General features: G+C 46.7%; 1 protein-coding gene and 1 long non-coding RNA gene across 6 annotated transcripts in view; one reads left to right on the plus strand and one right to left on the minus strand.

The window, feature by feature from the left end:
* The window catches only part of TLE2 (TLE family member 2, transcriptional corepressor), a 78,408-nt gene that overhangs the window by 37,741 nt on the left and 20,924 nt on the right, over positions 1–19,743 (plus strand). For all 5 annotated transcript variants that reach the window (XM_033955002.1, XM_033955003.1, XM_033955001.1 and 2 more), the window contains 3 exons: positions 743–787; positions 8,845–8,985; positions 14,898–15,039. In XM_033955002.1, the coding sequence (XP_033810893.1) occupies positions 743–787; positions 8,845–8,985; positions 14,898–15,039 (328 nt within the window). The remainder of the gene's footprint in view (positions 1–742; positions 788–8,844; positions 8,986–14,897; positions 15,040–19,743) is intronic.
* Positions 701–9,213, minus strand: LOC117365081. The gene is made up of 2 exons (XR_004540347.1): positions 9,089–9,213; positions 701–811 (listed from the first exon to the last, which is right to left on the minus strand). It is a non-coding gene; the product is annotated as an uncharacterized LOC117365081 (long non-coding RNA).

The following is a 19,743-nucleotide window of genomic DNA, read 5'->3' on the forward strand; positions in this document are numbered from 1 at the left end:
TCTTCTGCTGTCTGGCTCCACCGGGAGGGGGGGGAGTGGGGGGGGGAATTATCCACCATTTTGCTTTTCTAGAGTTAACAAATATCAATGCTGTATTTTAAGGTTTAGTAGCTGCATTTGTAAAATCTGCATGTATCTGATAATAAGTGAAGCTATATCCAGTGGCGTAATAGGGGTGGGAGGTGCCCCCCCCTCTTCTCCGCCCCTGCCCCCTCCTGCCGCACGTGCTCCCCTTCCCTTGTACATGTTTAGCTTCCCCGGTGTGAGCAGCATCTCTAACTTGCTGCCCGCACCAGCGTAGGCTCTCCTTCTGATGTCACTTCCTAGACGTGGGACTGGTAAGTGTTGTCAGAGGGGAGCACCGAGGCTAGCACGTGGAGCAGGTTAAACTGCTGCTTGCGTCCCGAAGAGCTAGAGGTATGGTGGGGAGTGGGGGGGGGGGGGGGGAATTGAAGGCACATGTGCTGCGGAGCGGGGGGCAGAGAGGAGGAGAGGTGCCGGCACCCCCACCAAGATGGCGCCTAGGGAGGTCCCCCCCCTCTTACACCACCATTGGCTATACCAGGGAAATGTTTTGTGCTTGTCTCACCATCTATATGCTTGTTATGACAGTGCTGCTTTACTCCAGGGTGCAGTGACACAATTATTCAGTAAGAGGCACTGGATCCAGCAAATGAAAATGTGGACAGTAGTCACGTGATCCATTCAGACCAATCCAATGAATGTTTATTTTTCTCCCCAGGACAGTGATGGAGACAAGAGTGACTATAACCTGATAGTGGATGAGGTCAGTAACGTGCAGTTGATATACCTGAAAAGGGAGAGAGAGAAGAGATTTTAGATTTAGCTCTTGCTTTTTTCAGTTGGAGCTTAAGATTAATTACATTCAAGCTTAGTCAATATTTTCATGTCCCCAGAGGGTTTACAATCTAAGAGGTCAATGCAGAAAGCCAAGAAGTAGAGCCATGCGCAGATGACTGAATGCACGGCTTCTACCATAAGCTTAAAAACACACCATGTGGAAAACTAATTGCATGTAAATTTTATGCACACAGAACTTATGCACTAAGGGGGAAATTCTATAAACAGCGCTGTTTCAAACAATAATTACAATTTCAAGGCGCCAATGACACCTAAACAAACGGTGCTAGAATTGCGCCTCCAGAGGTGCCTAACTCCACTGTAGGCATGGCTAACGCTGGAAGTCACGTTAGGTGCCAGTAGGCACCTCCGGAGGTGTGATTCACGCCAAAGGTAGGTGCTGGAAATGTAGACCTTGAAAACCCTGACCTACTTTTCTGGCGCCTATCTTTGCCGGAGGCACGATCTTTTAAACGTCACCATCACATGGTTGACACATGATCAGCGGCCACTTTTAAGGCCCAAATTCTATATATGTCACCTAAAAAAATCAGCGCTGACTAGTGTGGTGCTATGCGTGATTCTATAAGAGATAGGTGAACTGTATAGAACAGTGTACAGTACGCCCCCGAAATTCACGGGGGTTCCATTCCAGGAACACCTGCGAATTTTGGAAAACCGCAAATAAGGTTTTTCAGCTGATCGAAGGCAGGAGTGGGCAGCTGGGGTGCCGGCGGGTGCTTAAATCATACTTACGAAGCCGGGCACATTTTCCGACCGCCTCTTCCTGGTACTAAAGTCATGGTTACACCAATCAGGAGCTGCTTTGATACGCCAGATAGCATGTCAAAGCAGCTCTTGATTGGTGTAACCATGACTTTAGTACCAGGAAGAAGGGGTCAGAAAATACCGTGAATTACTGAGTCCGCAATTTGCGAACCGCAAATTCACAGGGGTTTACTATATTGCAAACTGTGTGCCGCGAGACACCAAGGAGGAGGAGAAGCGACGGCTAACTGCCTATAGGACGTGCCTCTTGCAGTGAGAGGCACATCTTATAGGCAGTCAGCCAGCGCCAGTGCCTCTCCTTCTCTTCACATGTTTTCCCTTCCAGCACCCCCCACTGGTGGCTCAGGGCCCCATCTTAAGGGCCTTCACACACACATGGACCTCAGTGTGATGACATTGTGCATGCGTGTGACATCATTGCATCAACACCCACGCCCTCCCGGATGCCTTGAGCCACGGCCACCATGTTTAGTGTGCTGCTGTTTGGCAAAGTTTGTGAAACACTGGTATAGAATCACGCTTAGCACAGCCTAAGTGGCGTTGGGCGCGTACTAACTTTTAGGTGCATCCTATTTGTGCCAGGGTTTTCTTGGCCCAAATGCGAGCACCTCAGTTGTGCCTAAGTAAAAAGCAGGCACCTAACCTGAAAACACGCCCATGGTCCATCCCTAACCATGTGCACTTTAGGTCGGTGAACTAGGTGTCTACCAAGTTGTGCGCCTAACATTTCATTAACTTCAATTAATGTCAATTATGAGGTGCTAAATGCCAATTTGGCCTATTAATCAATTAAGTTAGATGCCTCCATCAGCTAGGCAGACTTTATAGAATTTGGGGGTAATTTGGGGCAGCCTGGTAAACACTGTACACAAAGGTTCACTAGTAAGCAGTGGTGTAGTAATGGGGGTGGTCCGCCCTAGGTGTCATCTTGGTAAGGGTGCAAGCACCCGTCCTCCTCTCTGCCCCCCCTGCTCCTTCACCGACCCCCCCCCCAAGTGCTGCGCATGCGTGCTGCTTCCCTTCCCTGTACTTCTGTAATGTTTTTGACGCAAGCAGGAACCCCCAAAGTTCTGTTGCACCAGCTTCGGCTCTTCCTCTGATGTCACTTCCTGGACCTGTGCCTAGAAAATGGTAGCGTAAAAATACAATCCCTGCCAAATAAATCTGAACCAACAATGGTATGAGAGAATGCACCACCAGCTAAATCCTACAAACAAGATATGTAAGGAAATTCAAAAAAATCAAGTAAATCAATCAAACTGAAGGCACTATTCAGTACGAGCCTGTATGAACCCTTGTGTTGACCAATGGCTCCGGGCAGGTATTTATTGAAGTGACAAGCACTTTAGATTGAGATCTAAATAAATCCTGCCCCGTACATCATCTTGCTGTTTGTATAATGTAATAAACAAGCTGGTGCAAATCAAGTGCAAAAACGCTGAGTGGAAAGAGTGAACAAGAGAGCGGATTAGTGACTGCAGTCGAAGACACAGCATGCAAAGTGGAAATTTAGTGTGGACTAACTACTGCAGCTGAACCTTCCTGGACATTCAGTACGAATTAGGTATCCGCCATTGACTGACTACCTCAGCTGTTTGAGCTAAGTACTCATTTCATTTTTTGATGTGTAGGGGGTAGTTTTTCTGCCCTTTTTCTGAGTGAGTTACAAATTAGTCCCTTGATTGAACTTTAGGGTCGCTCCAGCTGACGTGCCAGTGATTTTTTCTGTTTGATTTTTCAGTTTTAGTCCCTTTGTTTTCTCACGGACTTCCTATATTTGATTGTGGACACTTTTACACTTTCTGTCTTCTATCGGGGGACGCAGTGTATTTTATTTTTCACATTTTTTATATTTTTTTCACTTTCCATTTTGATTTTCACATTGGTTGTTTTGTGGAGTTTTTGGACTTCCGGGGGACTTTGTGGTTTGATTTTTAACCCCGGTTTTCAGTTCACTGCTAATTAGGATTGATATATTTTATAAGTGTTCTCTCGTAAGGGCTCTTTCTATTATCCCTTCATATTTTACATTTTACCCTTCTGGTACCTCTTTGGTAGCGTTTTTGCACTTGATTTGCACCAGCTTGTTTATTACATTATACAAACGGCATGATGATGTGCGGGGCAGGATTTATTTAGATCTCAATCTAAAGTGCTTGTCACTTCAATAAATACCTGCCCGGAGCCATTGGTCAACACAAGGGTTCATACAGGCTCGTACTGAATAGTGCCTTCAGTTTGATTGATTTACTTGATTTTTTAGAATTTCCTTACATATCTTGTTTGTAGGATTTAGCTGGTGGTGCATTCTCTCATACCATTGTTGGTTCAGATTTATTTGGCGGGGATTGTATTTTTACAGTACCAGTTTTTAGTGCTCATATTTTGTGTATTGGTACATATTTTGTCTTTTGTTGGCCTAGAAAATGGTGTCAGAAGAAGAGCCGAAGCTGGCGCGGCAGCAACGTGGGGGTTGCTACTCGCGCCAGGAACATTACAGAGTTACAGGGGATGGGAAGTGACTTGCGCACGTCTGGAGGGGGTGGGGAAGAAGTGTGTGAAGGGCCTCTCACCCTTTCTACGCTGCTACTAGTAAGTATAGCTTCCTGTGTGCTTGTCTAAAGAAAAAGAAAGTGCGACACACGTCTGCACCTGTTGTTCTGCCTCGCAAGAAGTTCTTTCACATGAAAGTTTTGCAAGGTTAATATATGCAAAGGACAGCAGCCACAGATATGTGCTGGCACTTTCATTGTTGTTCAGACACATGCACGTTATTACATTTACCACCATCTGTGATTTAAAGTTGCATTTTAAATGAATGGCTCTGGCTGGACAAAACCCCAAAATGAGGGATTTTAAATCACACAGGGCATGAAATCCTCTCATGCAACCCTTCTGTATTGGTCTGGATCTGGCAAATAATTTCTTACATTATGTGTATGTCAAAAACCACTGTTTCCATCCGTGCACTGAAATACTTAATGGGAAATCCTTAATGGCCTCAGTGGTCATTACCATTCGTTGTAATGCTGTGAGCACCCATGTCTAACATGCAAGTTTACACCCGCTGCCAGCACTCATCCCCTCTCTGCATTGTGCAGCCAATTATGTGCATGCACCCTCCGTGGTATCTGTGCAGTTAGGCTCACAGTAGCTTTCTGTAATGGCCTCTAAGTTTGAACCTGAAGCAATGGAAGATTAGGTTTTTACCTTTGATAATCTTCTTTTTGTTAGTCCCTGTAGGATTCCATATGCTAGATGTTCAATCCCAACCCGCAATCCGTGACTTGCAGAAATCCAACACTTGCTCCACCCCCTTAGCCTTCACTTGCTCCACCCCCTTAGCCTGAGAGCTAGAAAACATATCCAGTTAAGTCCCGAAGCCAAGTAAGATACCTGTACAAATCCATGACAAGGGAGTATGGGGGAAGATCCCCAGCAACACAAACAAATTCTGAATTGGTCTGCTATGCAAAGCATGAAACAAGTACTAAACAGGTACAAAGGCATTCCAGCAAAACATTGAGGAACAATGAAGAACTAACCTGCTGTGTACAACGAGTACCCACATGAGACAGCCTTCAGGTAAACATACTCACAGAAGTGGAAACTACCCACAGGATCTGTCAACTTGCTGGAAAGTGTTCAAGCCTGTAAGGAGAACAACTGAGGCAGAAAGAAGCAGGCTATTCCAACCACTGAGTGTACACAGAGAGGGCGGGTCATATGGAATCCTACAGGGACTAATAAAAAGAAGATTATCGAAGGTAAAAACCTAATCTTCCATTCTGTTACATCCCTTCTGGATTCCATACACTAGGTGACATACCAAAGCAACGGTAGCATCTAAGGAGGGACAAAAAAGCCTGCCCACAAAACCGAGCTACCACATCCATTCGGAAAAACCAGGTAAAGATATTAAGAAGGGACCAAGTAGCCGCCCTGCAAATTTCATCAAGATGAATCGCGTGAGACCCTGCCCACGATGCAGCAACATTTGTAGTCGAGTGGGCTTCAAGAGAAACCGGCAGCTGCTTGCTATGTGTGATTTAAGTCACGGAAATAGCCATTAAAATCCATTGAGAGAGGACTTGGACGCCAGCCTCCCACGGCGAGGTGCAGCAGTCAGATCAAGTTGCTGGAGATGAGTAGAAAAAGGCACATGAGAATGGTCTCTGACCAAAGCCTGAGAAACGGAAAGTGGAGAATCCAAATAGAGCTCTTTCAGAACAGCAGCAATAAAAAGGTGCACAGAACCTTGCTTAAAGGGTTTGCGGATAGAAGGATCAGCACCAAAATCCGGACTCTCAGGGTGGCCGAAGTGACTAGCCCGACAAGGATATCAGCCCACCCCTATCTAATGTAGAAGCAGTGTCAGGAAACAGAAGAGGCATAATATCTGAATGGCAACTACTGCAATCGAGATCTGCCACAGTCGGACGAGAGGGCTCCCGAACAGGAAGCTCCATTACCAGCACAACAGGCTAAGAAAGCTCTGACGCACCCGTCGGCTGCTTCAAACGAGCGGGGACTGAAGAATACTTTCCAAAGTCACATCCAGCAACCATGGCAGACTTGGAATGCAGGTGTTTTGTGCCAGACTCCAGAAAGGCCTTTGGGTGAGAATTTTTCCAAAGTCACGGACCCAGGCCGGCTCCTGAGCCATAGAGTACCCAGAGGAGGTGAAGTTCGAAGCTCCCGCCCTCTCCCCCAGTGCACTACGGCACACAGTACACGATCACTGATCTGGCACCAATCCGGTGCAATCAATGCACACATACAGCAAATTAGGGGCTGGGGAGTCCATCCCAAATGATTTTTAAGCAAATCAGGGTTACTGAGGCAGAAATAAAACTTTGGAAAAAAGATGGCCGCCGCCAAAAACAGCAAAAATAAAAAATAGCAATTTGGGGTCTGGGGAGATGGGGGACTTGAACTCTTCCAACAGAAACTGTGAAAAATTACTTTTAAATTGTTCAATGACTTTCAAATCATCATTGTCTCGGCAAGTTCTATAGCAGGGGTGCCCAACACGTCGCTCGCGATCGACAGGTCGCTCGCTCAGGCGACCCCAGTCGATCGCAGAGCGGGTTCCCTTCTTCCCTTCTCTTTTTTCCCCTCCTGACTGGCCTGCTCCTGAATTCTGCTGCTGCCTCCGCTGCTCAACATTTATAAAAAAAAAATAAATAAAAAAACGGCTTGGAGAATTTATGCTCCGGGGGCTAACGTGTGCTTGTACCGGCTTCCCTTCTCTTCCCTCTGAAACCGGAAGTTATGTCCGGGGGGGGGGTAGAGAAGGGAAGTCGGCACGCACATGTTAGAGCTCCGTTCACGGGCTAAAGCGGGAGACAGGTCAGTGAAGCTTGTGATTAGCTCTTCTTGCTGCCAGGTCCTGCCTACTTTCTGTTTCCTCAAAGGCAGGACCCGGCAGCATTTCTCACAATAGGTCGATCTTGGGCCGATCAGCCTTTCTCTCCCCGACGTCAATTCTGCCGTCGGAGAGGAAGTTCTGGCCAGCGGAACTTTCTCTCTGACGGCAAAATTGACGTCGGGGAGAGGAATGCTGATGGGCCCGAAGCAAGGAGAGCTTGGCCGGCGGCGGGCGGCTTTGGGGGCCTGTTATCCGATGGCAGCGGCAGTGGCAGTGGCTTGGGGGAGGGCAGGGAGGGAGAAAGAGGGCAGGCAGGGAGACAGAAGGAAAGAAGAGAAACAGAAAAAAAGAAAGGGGGCATGAAGAGAGAAAGAAAGAGAGGGCAGGGAGAGAAGAAGAAAACGTTGGGGGGGGAATGAGGTCAGGAGGAGAGGAAGCATACAGGCTAAAAGAAGGGAAGAAAGATTGGATGCACAGTCAGAAGAAGAAAGTGCAACCAGAGACTCATGAAATCACCAGACAAGGTAGGAAAAATGATTTTATTTTAAATTTAGTGATCAAAATGTGTCTGAATTTATATCTGTTCTCTATATTTTACAATATGGTCCCCTTTTACTAAACCGCAATAGAGGTTTTTAGCACAGGGAGCCTATGAGCGTCGAGAGTAGCGCTGGGTATTCAACGCAGCTCCCTGTGCTAAAAACTGCTATCGTGGTTTAGTAAAAAGGGAGGGGGTGGGTATTTGTCTATTTTTGTATGGTTGTTACTGAGGTGACAGTGCATAGAGTCATCTGCTTTGACCTCTTTGAAAAAACCCCGGAATAGGAATGATAATTAACAATTCTATGCGTACAGTGTGCGTTGTGTTTTTTTAAAATTTTATTGTTGGTAGATCATTTTGACTTGGTCATTTTAAAAGTAGCTCGCAAGCCCAAAAAGTGTGGGCACCCCTGTTCTATAGGAAATAATGGAGGTGTTCTCACAGTTCTGCAGTGCCTTGCCTGTCATCATTTTTAACAGCAGCTGAATGGAGAGAAAGGATTTTCTGCTTTAGAAACTTCTCCAAATGACCAGAGTAGAAGATCTTCGGACTGCCAGCTGGCTGGACACAGACTATGACCTCCGCCCCCACGGATCTTCACCACGCGGTCGGGGATGAGAAAGGCAGCCTTTGCTTGAAACCCGTGACAAGGTCAGCGGGCCAGCAAAGTTTAGGAAGGGTGGCACACACAGCAGGCTGGCTCCACAGATCCACCAGAGTTTCTCTGTGAAGCAGCAGTCCAGCACCATGGGACTGCGTCCTTTTCTCTGACAGGGGACCACCAGAAAGGGGTCTCAAGGCACTGAAGCCACCGAGAAAGCAAACTTTAAGCAAAAAAACAAGAAAAAGAAGCAGAGCAACTGCAAAAGACTTCTGCACTGATTGCTTGCAGAAATTGTAACTGGATATGTTTTCTAGCTCTCAGGCTATGGGAGTAGAGCAAGTGCTCAGAGAAGTGTTGGATTTCTGCAACTCCCAGAGTGCGGGTTGGGATTGAACACCTAGTGTATGGAATCTGGAAGGGACGTAATAGAATGAAAGTTTAAGTGATTTGTCTGAGATCACAAGGAGCAGCAGTGGAATTTGAAGTGGTCTTCCTTGGTTCTCAGGCCACTGCTCTAAAAATGAAACTGTGCACGTACTGGATTCTCTTGCCCCCCCCCCCCCCCACCTCGACCATTGCCTTGCAAGGAAAATACCAAGAGCTATTCCCCCATACCAGTGTGACTGTAAAGGTCTGCTATGTTCTCTTCATCTTAGAGTGCTTTCTCTTCTGCTTCAGGATTTGCCTTCAGAATCTGGCAGCCCTGCCCCCATAACCAGTGGGAAGCCTGCACCCTTGTGTAGAGATCCCCAAGACAGTCCTGCATTACTGACTTCAAGCCGCAGTACCCCAACCTCAAGACAAAAGGTCCCAAACCTGGTAAGTACTGTAGTCTGATTTTGGCTGGACAAGTCACCCCAGCTAGAGGGAGAACATATGAAAGAAGTTTTCCAAGATTTCACCTAGCTAACAAATCAGTTACCTGGCTAACATTAGGAGATGAAAATTGTCCTCTCTCTTCTCCATGGCTAGAAGGCGAAGCTGACCTGTAATGTGGGTTCTCCTTAGACAGCAGGGGAATGGAGTCACACTTGTTGATGAAGTCCTAGACCAGTGGTCTCAAACTCAAACCCTTTGCAGGGCCACATTTGGATTTGTAGGTACATGGAGGGCCACAGAAAAAATAGTTAATGTCTTATTAAAGAAATGACAATTTTGCATGAGGTAAAACTCTTTATAGTTTATAAATCTTTCCTTTGGCGTTCTAGAATGTTACATATTTTGACAATGGAAAGTATGCAATTATTAGAATGGAATAATAGACATGGGAGACAATTTCTCACTGCTTGGCAACCTTATTTAGACACTTTAACACCACATACTTGTAGTCATATTTTTAAAAATATGTCATGATTTGATTTTTTAAATTTCTTTTGTAATCACAGCTCTGGGATGGGGTAAAAGGGAAGGAATTGGGAATATTTGTTTTTATTGATAATGTTGATTATTTAATAGTTTTGCAAATTTTGTTTCTTCCTTGCTGTATTTGAAATGTTTCTTACTCTTTTATTTATATTTAAAATCTAATAAATATGATTATTATTATTAAATCTTTCCTTTTGGCTAAGTCTTAATAATAATATTGTCATTTATAGCTGAACATAAACAGTGCCTCTGCTGGATCAGACCAGAGGTCCATCACGCCCAGCAGTCCGCTCACGCGGCGGCCCATCAGGTCCAGGACCTGTTTAGTAATTCTCTATCTATACCCCTCTATCTCCTTTTCCTTCAGGAAATCATCTAATCCCTTCTTGAACCCCAATACCGTACTCTGACCTATCACACCCTCTGGAAGCGTTCTGAATCTGTCTCCTCTTAACTTTTCCGAATGCCCTCTCGGTCTTGTAGTATTCGAAAGTTTTAAGAATCTGTCCCTCTCCACTTTCTCTATGCCCTTCATGATCTTGTAAGTCTCTATATAAGCTTTTCTCAGAAAAACTATGCACACCAGTAGCAGGTTTAAAGGTTTAAAGGGGTAATTTTCATGCTTACTTTAAAAAATCTGGCACACTCCACACAGAGAAAGTCTTTACTAATGTGGGCATAGAAAATTTCCCCTTAGAGTATAATAATCTTTACATATCCACCAACCATGAATCAAAGGAAAGAAGAAAGCAAAAAGGTAACACTTCCCAATGAACTAGAGGGCTGATGCTCAAAGGTTTGCAGTAGAATGACAATGTACCAGGAACCTAGCACAGGAATGTTGCTGCAACATGCTCAGTTTAATGAGCATGCAAATTAATGCCATGTTAAAGTTGCAACAGTAATTTGCGCTAAATTTCCTGTTAGTGCCTGAGTGCTGATTGGCTTAGGCACCGACATGAAAGTTGACAGTTAAAATAACCTCACACTGAGAGCGTCCCTATCTCTAAATTGACATTTATTATTAGTGTGGTTTGGTTTGCTAGAAGTGATTGGCTGATAGACCCACTCATAGAGTCCTTATTGACATTTTTGCCTCTCTTTTTGTATCTTTTTTTTTAAAAAAAGAAGGCATGCCACAACAACCCCCAACCCAACTCGATACCTTTTTACTCCTGCAAACATGGTGGTCTATTGGACCCTCTCCCTGAGCATTGGCCTGAACCCCTTCTCCCCAAAAACTTCAAATATGCCCTGGTGGTCTAATGGGTCCCCGAGTCTCAAAATTGCCTGGTGGTCCAATGGGATCCCCACCTGGCCTGGCCCTGACTCTCCAACCAAGTGTCAAGAGTTTTCCCTTATATGGTAGAGAGGTCCCACCTAGGGCATCCCAGGAGGCATTGCACTGAGCGAGATGCTGCCATTTTCAAGGCACAGGAGCAAGTAGGCATCACTCTTACTTTCTACATATGAGAGATACAGGAGTACCGTATTTTCACGCATATAACGCGCGCGTTATACGCGTTTTTACCTACCGCGCATACCCCTCGCGCGTTATATGCGTGAGCGCGGTATACAAAAGTTTTAAAACATAGTTCCCACCCCGCCCGACGCCCGATTCACCCCCCCCAGCAGGACCGCTCGCACCCCCACCCCGAACGACCGCTCGCACGCGCTCCCACCCGCACCCACGATCGGAGCAAGAGGGAGCCCAAGCCCTCTTGCCCGGCCGACTCCCCGACGTCCGATACATCCCCCCCCCCCGGCAGGACCACTCGCACCCCCACCCCGAACGACCGCTCGCACGCGCTCCCACCCGCACCCGCATCCACGATCGGAGCAAGAGGGAGCCCAAGCCCTCTTGCCCGGCCGATTCCCCGACGTCCGATACATCCCCCCCCCCGGCAGGACCACTCGCACCCCCACCCCGAACGACCGCTCGCACGCGCTCCCACCCGCACCCGCATCCACGATCGGAGCAAGAGGGAGCCCAAGCCCTCTTGCCCGGCCGACTCCCCGACGTCCGATACATCCCCCCCCCCCCGGCAGGACCACTCGCACCCCCACCCCGAAGGACCGCCGACTTCCCGACAATATCGGGCCAGAAGGGAGCCCAAACCCTCCTGGGCACGGCGACCCCCTAACCCCACCCCGCACTACATTACGGGCAGGAGGGATCCCAGGCCCTCCTGCCCTCGACGCAAACCCCCCTCCCCCCCAACGACCGCCCCCCCCCAAGAACCTCCGACCGCCCCCCAGCCGACCCGCGATCCCCCTGGCGACCCCCACGACCCCCCCCACCCCCCTTCCCCGTACCTTTGGTAGTTGGCCGGACAGACGGGAGCCAAACCCGCCTGTCCGGCAGGCAGCCAACGAAGGAATGAGGCCGGATTGGCCCATCCATCCTAAAGCTCCGCCTACTGGTGGGGCCTAAGGCGCGTGGGCCAATCAGAATAGGCCCTGGAGCCTTAGGTCCCACCTAGGGGCGCGGCCTGAGGCACATGGGCCCAACCCGACCATGTGCCTCAGGCTGCGCCCCCAGGTGGGACCTAAGGCTCCAGGGCCTATTCTGATTGGCCCACGCGCCTTAGGCCCCACCAGTAGGCGGAGCTTTAGGATGGATGGGCCAATCCGGCCTCATTCCTTCGTTGGCTGCCTGCCGGACAGGCGGGTTTGGCTCCCGTCTGTCCGGCCAACTACCAAAGGTACGGGGAAGGGGGGGTGGGGGGGTCGTGGGGGTCGCCAGGGGGGTCGCGGGTCGGCTGGGGGAGCGGTCGGAGGTTCTTGGGGGGGGCGGTCGTTGGGGGGGAGGGGGGTTTGCGTCGAGGGCAGGAGGGCCTGGGATCCCTCCTGCCCGTAATGTAGTGCGGGGTGGGGTTAGGGGGTCGCCGTGGCCAGGAGGGTTTGGGCTCCCTTCTGGCCCAACTACCAAAGGTACGGGGAAGGGGGGTGGGGGGTCGTGGGGGTCGCCAGGGGGGTCGCGGGTCGGCTGGGGGGGGCGGTCGGAGGTTCTTGGGGGGGGGCAGTCGTTGGAGGGAGGGGGGTTTGCGTCGAGGGCAGGAGGGCCTGGGATCCCTCCTGCCCGTAATGTAGTGCGGGGTGGGGTTAGGGGGTCGCCGTGGCCAGGAGGATTTGGGCTCCCTCCTGGCCCGATATTGTTGGGGAGTCGGCGGTCCTTCGGGGGGAGGGATGTATCGGACGTCGGGGGGGGGCATCAGGCTTTCAGGATGGGGACAGACCTTCAAGGGGGGACAGTGCACGGAAGTCAGGGGGGGTGAACGGAGAGTCGGAAAGTCAGGGCGGGCGAAAGGAGCGTCGGGCAGCATGCGCGGTATACCCGTGAGCAAGGTATACCAAAGTTTTTGTACATATCATCGTGATTTCTGCGCGCTATACCCGTGTGCGCGTTTTATACGGGTGCGCGTTATTTGCGTGAAAATACGGTATAGGGGTGGACCTCCGCTAGACTACCAAGGATACCTTGTGATTTGGGGGGTCCAGGCTGGGCTTGGTATGGCCTGGCCCGGGGGGGGAGTGGAGGTCACACTGGACCACCAAGCTATTTTGAGACTTGGTGGCGGATCCAGGTCAGGCTTGGCCGAGCCTTGGGGCGGAGAGGATCCCACTGGACCACCAAACTACTTTGAGGAGTCGGGAACGCTACTGAATAATCAGGGCTTATTTTGTTTTGGGGTGAAAAGGATGGGCTGATCCTTAGGGGGGTTCCATTAGACCACCAGGCTTTTATTTTGGGGGGGAAGTCCATCCTGTGCATGGGTTGGGTTGGAGGGAGAGAAGGGGTACCACTAGATACCTCTTCTCTCAACCATTCCTTCTAACCTCGTGGACAACTTTTTTATGAGCATTGGTTTTGGGAACTAATGACTGCATTTAAATATAATCTGAATTGAAACCATAAGGGCATTTGGTACACTCTGACCCTGTTTTAGCACTGGTGTTAGTTTTGAATGACAAGTTGGTATGGCTAACCCTTGTGTGGTTGACTATGCTGGCACTATATTCATTGACCATGCCTTACTGTGGTTGATTGGTTAGGCTTTGTAAGTGGATTGTTAACATGCTAGAAATATCATTAACTTGCCATACTTTTGCTTTTTTAAAATGTCATCCTTCCTGTCAGTGCATGAGCCAATCACCTCGCACATACTGACAGGCAGGATGACATTTGCCATGATTTTAATGCAGCAGTAATTTGCATGTTCATTGAATACTTCATCCTGCAGCCAAATTTTAGCAGAAAGCTCATGCTAAAAGCCGTGTGTTCAGTGACTATACTGTTCGGCTTTCTGCATTGGCCCCTGTATACTTTGGGTGCAACCACTGGCTTTGTATTGCCTTAGCTAGCACAGATCAGTACAAGAAACAGCATGCTTGCATTCAACAATGGGAAGTAATGACTACAGTTTCCAGAATGCAGTATTGTGGAGCATAAGGTGTAAATTGTTATTATACTAGTGCTAATTAGGGTATCTCAAATGTCCATTGTTATGTGTGGTTCTAATTTTTATTCACACCTTATTATGCAATGCACACTGCCCATCAGATTTACTAAAACATGTTAAGTAGTTCTGTATTTTAACACTCTCTTGTTGTCTGGTAATGTCCCAGCTTATAGATTTCCCTCAGGAGCTAGCAGCAGAGAATGCATCATGCTGACCCTGTGACCTGAGTGTTATTCTGAGGTCCTGCTGTTCAGGCAGAGAAAGTCCCCAGGGTTCAGAACAAGGCATCGATCACAGAACTAAATCTGATTCTGAGATTAAAACATCAGTGTGAAAAGCTTTGGAAAGAATTTATTGATTAAATGGTTGTTCTGGTTTGTGCAATCAGCAAGAAGAGAGTGTGAGAAAGGAAGAGGTGGAGTAGTAAGAGACAGATACAGAGAAACAGTAGCTTCTTTCTGGAGTTTTCATTCTGGGAAGCAGAAACATCCTGCAGGTTCTAGTATCTGGACTGTGTAGTGAGCATGGAACCTTTATGGACATACAATAATATTTATTAGAGGTTTTCAGGCTAAGATGGTTCCAGAAAACTCCCATGTGTGAGAAATTAGATCTTTGCATGTTAAGAAGTGAGGAGCATAGAGAATGACAAGGGGACAAATTTGTCCCTGTCCTCGTGGAAACTCAATTTCCCCGTTCCATCCCTGCGAGTCCTGATGGGGCAGGGACGGGGACAGAACTCGCGGAGATGGGATGGGGAAATTGAGTTCCCGCAAGGACAGGGACAAATTTGTCCCCATGTCATTCAGCACCACCTGTTTGTGCAAGAGGCATTAATAATAGCGTGGCCCATAGCCTCAATTCCTCTCTGATATTGGTTTTACCTGTGGTTTTTCTTCATAGAACAATCCTGCAGCTCTCACTCCCAACTCCAAGTCTAGCAGCTCATCCTCTCACAGAGATTCATCAACTCCTGGTCCCGGGCCAAGCTCCACCTCTCGTCTCCGCCAGATACCTGCCAAACCCCCTACCAGTGATGCCATAAGTGAGTCTGTGGTTTTCCCTACAATTTCTGTAGCTGTCCATTACTTAGAAATGGTTTAGTCTTTTAAATACATTTTTTTTGTAAAAAGAAATAAAATACTTAGTTCAATAGAAATTACCAGAATGTTCCCAGTTATGGCAGCAAAGCAGTCAAAGGAGGAGAGAAAAAGAGAGCTGGAGGAATGATGTCAGGTTCAGGCAATGTTTTTTAACCCAAGCCTCAAGACACACTCAGACAGTCAGGTTTACAGGATAGCCACAATGAATATGCATCATAGATTTGCATAGAATACAGGCACTGTATGGAAATGCATCTCAGTGTGGATATCTTGAAAACCAGACTGGCTTGAGAACCACTGGATTCAGGTGACTTTGTTGCCAAAATAATATATTTGGGGCCTTATATTCAAAAGGCAACTGTCCAGTTAAACTCCACTGGCCATCCATCAATCAGTGGCATAGCCAGATCTCATATTTTGGGTGGTCCTACCGCCATAATGGATAGCACGATGCCCTCACTGTAGCCCACCCTAACTCAAGTTCCTGAACCGGCAAGGATCCCCAAGCTCCACCAGCCAAAGACTAGAGGCTGACCAAAACTGAATCAGCAGCTGAAATTTACCATTCGGTTTTAACCAAAACTAAAACTGGATACTCTCTTCTCTCCCTCAACTCCCAACAGCAGAGAGTGAGTCCTCTTGGGCCAGCCACCACTATCACCACTACCAGAGCACCTATCACCACCCAAAGCCCCTCCCTGGCCTACTTTAAAATGCTTTGATGGTCTAGAGAAGTGCCAGTCTTAGCCAAGTGTTTTCAATGGCTAAAAATATTTGTGTGGCATTGGCCTTCTCATTAGACCCATTAATTTTATTTATATTTTTAACAATTTTTCATTTATCAAAAGTGCTCAGTGCTCTATTTCATTAAATAACTTTAATAAAAAACTAAAAATGTATCTTTTTGTTTTGTTGTTCATATCGGGAAGGGACCTGTCATTTTGACATGTTTCGCCTGAAGGCTGTTTCAAGAAAAGTGCCCCCCTACTATATTTTCTCTGCACCATCCCAATCTGATAACTGCTTATAAACCAAGCAGTTTGGTTTACAAGCAGTTATCAGATCGGGATGGTGCAGAGAAAATATAGTAGGGGGGACTTTTCTTGAAACAGCCTTCAGGCGAAACATGTTGAAATGACAGGTCCCTTCCCGATATGAACAACAAAACAAAAAGATACGTTTTTATTTTTTTATTAAAGTTATTTAATGAAATACAGCAGAGCACTTTTGGGAAATTAATAAATGAAAAATTGTTAAAAATATAAATAAAATTAATGGATGTAATGAGGAGGTCAATGCCACACAAATATTTTTAGCCATTGAAAACACTTGGCTAAGACTGGCACTTCTGAAGACCTTAGAATAAGATAAAAAGAAAAAATGATACTGGTTTGTGTTTGAAAGTATGAACTGATTTCAATATCTTACAATTAGCTGCAAGTTAATACTATTTTGGTGGTCTAGAGCAGTGATTCTCAACCCTGTCTTGGAGGACCATCATGCCAGTCGGGTTTTTGGGATAGCCCTAATGAATATGCATGAGAGAGATTTGCATATAATGGAGGTGACAGACATGCGAATCTGCCCCATGCATATTCATTAAGACTATACCTAAAACCCGACTGGTCTGGTGGTCCTCCAGGACAGGGTTGGGAACCACTGGTCTAGAAGCATTCCCCTCCCCCAGGCCTCTCTGGTCTACCTTTTAAATCTCCTGGTGGTCTAGTGGTTTCTTCCAAGCAAAAATGATTCCCAGTCGCTATTTCCCCCCTTGATTCCTCAGCCAAAATGGCTGCCAAGATTGCTACGGGAGGTCCCGGTGGCCATTTTGGGATTGAAACCAGCATAAACAGGAGAGACTGGAGATTGGATCCAGAATAAGTAGGAGCAATCACGAAATGGCTGCTGGGACCTCTCATGGCAGTCTCATGAGGCTGCCTTGGGAAGTCTCAGTAGCCATTTCGGCTGAGGAACCAGCACAGGAAATAGTGACTGGGGATTGCTCTTGTCCTGAAGAGGCCAATAGACCACCAGGAAATTTAAAAGGTAAGCCTGGGTTGCCCAAAGGAGGGGGAAGTGCCACTAGACCACCAGGGCATTTAAAATTAGGGCCTGTGGGGAGAGTGAAGGGGCTGCAGTGGTGGTAGTGGGGAGGCATTTTGGTTTCAAAACCAGACCAAGATTTTGGGCATTTTGGTGCTGAATCTGAAACCAAAATTCAGTCTGCCTCTATCAAAGACATCTGTGAAGACTTCCTGAACTCCCTCCAGTACACTTTGGTCAGTTCACTAAAGCTGGTGACAACTGAAGGGTACTGAAGGGAGTTCAGGAAATCTTCATATATGTCTTCAGTTGACAGGAATTGGGTATCCCCATCAGCTGTAACAAAGGTGCCCGACTGCTGGATGGGCCTGGGCCCCCTGTGGCTATACTAAAGCCACCAATGTTCAGCAGCACCTAAACAGGTAATGCTGATGAATATTGCCTGTGACACTATGGCAATATAAGTTGCTTACCTGTAATGGTAGTTCTCCTTGGACAGCTGATCATTCAACCACACAGTTGTTATCCTGACGGCACCCTATCCCAGCCAGTTGAGCGTGAAAAGCACTCAGTTTGTTAAAGAGCTGGCGTCAACAGGGAGGGAGGGATTGTATGGCTGAATGATCAACTGTCCAAGGAGAACTACCGTTACAGGTAAGCAACTTCTATTTCTCCCTGGACAGCTGATTCATTCAGCCTCACAGTCGGTGACTCTCTAGCTACAAAGGTAACACAAGTAAGTTAGAATGAGAATTAAAAGAAGTGTTACCTTTGTTGGAGGAGGTCAAGCAGATTGCAACACTGCTTGACAAAAGGCAGAATCCGAATATGAAGCAGAGTCTATGCAGTAATGCTTTGCAAACGTGTGTAGAGATGCCTAAGTTGCTGCTATACATATCTCTTGTGGAGATGATTTGAAGAGATGAGTCTTTGTGGTAGCCATAGTGAACAGGAATATGAGGAATGTTAGTGAACTGCTCCTGAGTAGCATTGGTATAGCAAAAATGAATAACAGAAGCTATCCAAGATGAAAGTTATTTTTTTTTATAATGGTTTAGGTTTTGATGTTAACTGGTAAGAAAGAAAGAGCTGAGAAGGTCTGTCTGGAAAGGATGTCCGATTCAGATAAATCGTAAAGGCTCCTGTACAATCTAAAGAATGTAATCGTTGCTCCTCAGGCATGGCATGAGGTGGTGGAAAAAATGTTGGAAGAATTATTGTTTGATTCAGATGGAATGGAGATACAACCTTCAGCAGGAAATGAGGATGAGTTCTCAACAGTACCTTATCATGGAGTATTTGTATATAAGGAGAATAATAAACCAATGCTTGTATTTCTCCAGTTCTCCTAGCTGAAGTTATAATAAGTAGAAATAAAATTTTCCAAGTTAAAATTTTTAACTGTGCCATCTGCAGGGGCTCACAGGGTGGTTCAGTACGAGAATTCAAAATTAGATTCAAGTCCCAAGCAGGAGATGGTCATTTAATGGGAGGAATGAGTTTCATAAATCCTTTGAAAAACTTTTGATAACAGGATGTTGAGAGAGGAAAAGATTATCGATGTAATCATGATACACCAAAATAGCAGTTAAATGCGTCTTTACAGAGTTAAAAGTGAGACTAGCAGAGGAAAGATATGCCAAATAGTACAGTTACTCCTGGGATAAATTGGAGTACCTGTGAAAGTGTCAAGGATATAGGAGAAATTTTCCGAACTCTACACCATTGGAAAAAATGATTCCATTTATAGGAATATGCCTTCTTAGTAGATTCTGAATGAGAAGATTGTAGAATGTGTAGGACCTCAGTAGTAGCAAATGAGATGGGGACAAATATTTCCTTGTCCCCACAGGAACTCAATTTCCCCATCCCCGCAAGTTTTGTCACTGTCCCTGTCCTTGCCCCATTCCTGCAAGCTCTGCCTTAACTACACAAGCCTCAAACACATATGATTTTTAAGTATTTTAGGCTTGTGTAGATGAGGATCGAGCTTGCAGAAATGGGGCAGAGACAGGGAAAGAACTCTCCAGTAGGGGACAGGAAAATGGGTTCCTGCGGGGACGGGGAAAAATTTGTCCCTGTGTCATTCTCTACTCAGGAGTAAATAATGGAGAAGTATTTATATTGGAAGAAGAAGCCAAGCCGCAAGGTTGACTGTAGATTCGGATGAAGCTGAGTACTCTGGTCCTATGTTATAAAGTCTGGAACCTTGGATAAAAGAAAAGATTGTTGCTGTATTCTGTTGCGGAGAGCAGAAAATCATGCTTGTCTTGGACAATATGGAGCTATGTTTCTTACATGGAATTTGAAAGGCATCTGGTGTTATACTGTCTGGAACACTAATGCAAAATCAATGGAAAAGGCCTCAATGGTTATGAATCACAATAAAATAGAACTTGATGGTTATGAATCACAATAAAATAGGACTTTCAAACACAACTATCCATACCAAATGTTTGATTGCCAGGAATATCGCATGGAGTTCCAGATAGTTGATGCTATGATGCTGATATTGGATAGGCCAAAGAACCTGCTTTGCTAACATCCCCAGATGGGCTCCCCAGCCCTGCATGGAGGCATCAATTGTGAGAAGTATGGTATGA

The sequence above is a fragment of the Geotrypetes seraphini genome, chromosome 8 (assembly GCF_902459505.1).
Source record: "Geotrypetes seraphini chromosome 8, aGeoSer1.1, whole genome shotgun sequence".
Classification (NCBI taxonomy): domain Eukaryota; kingdom Metazoa; phylum Chordata; class Amphibia; order Gymnophiona; family Dermophiidae; genus Geotrypetes; species Geotrypetes seraphini.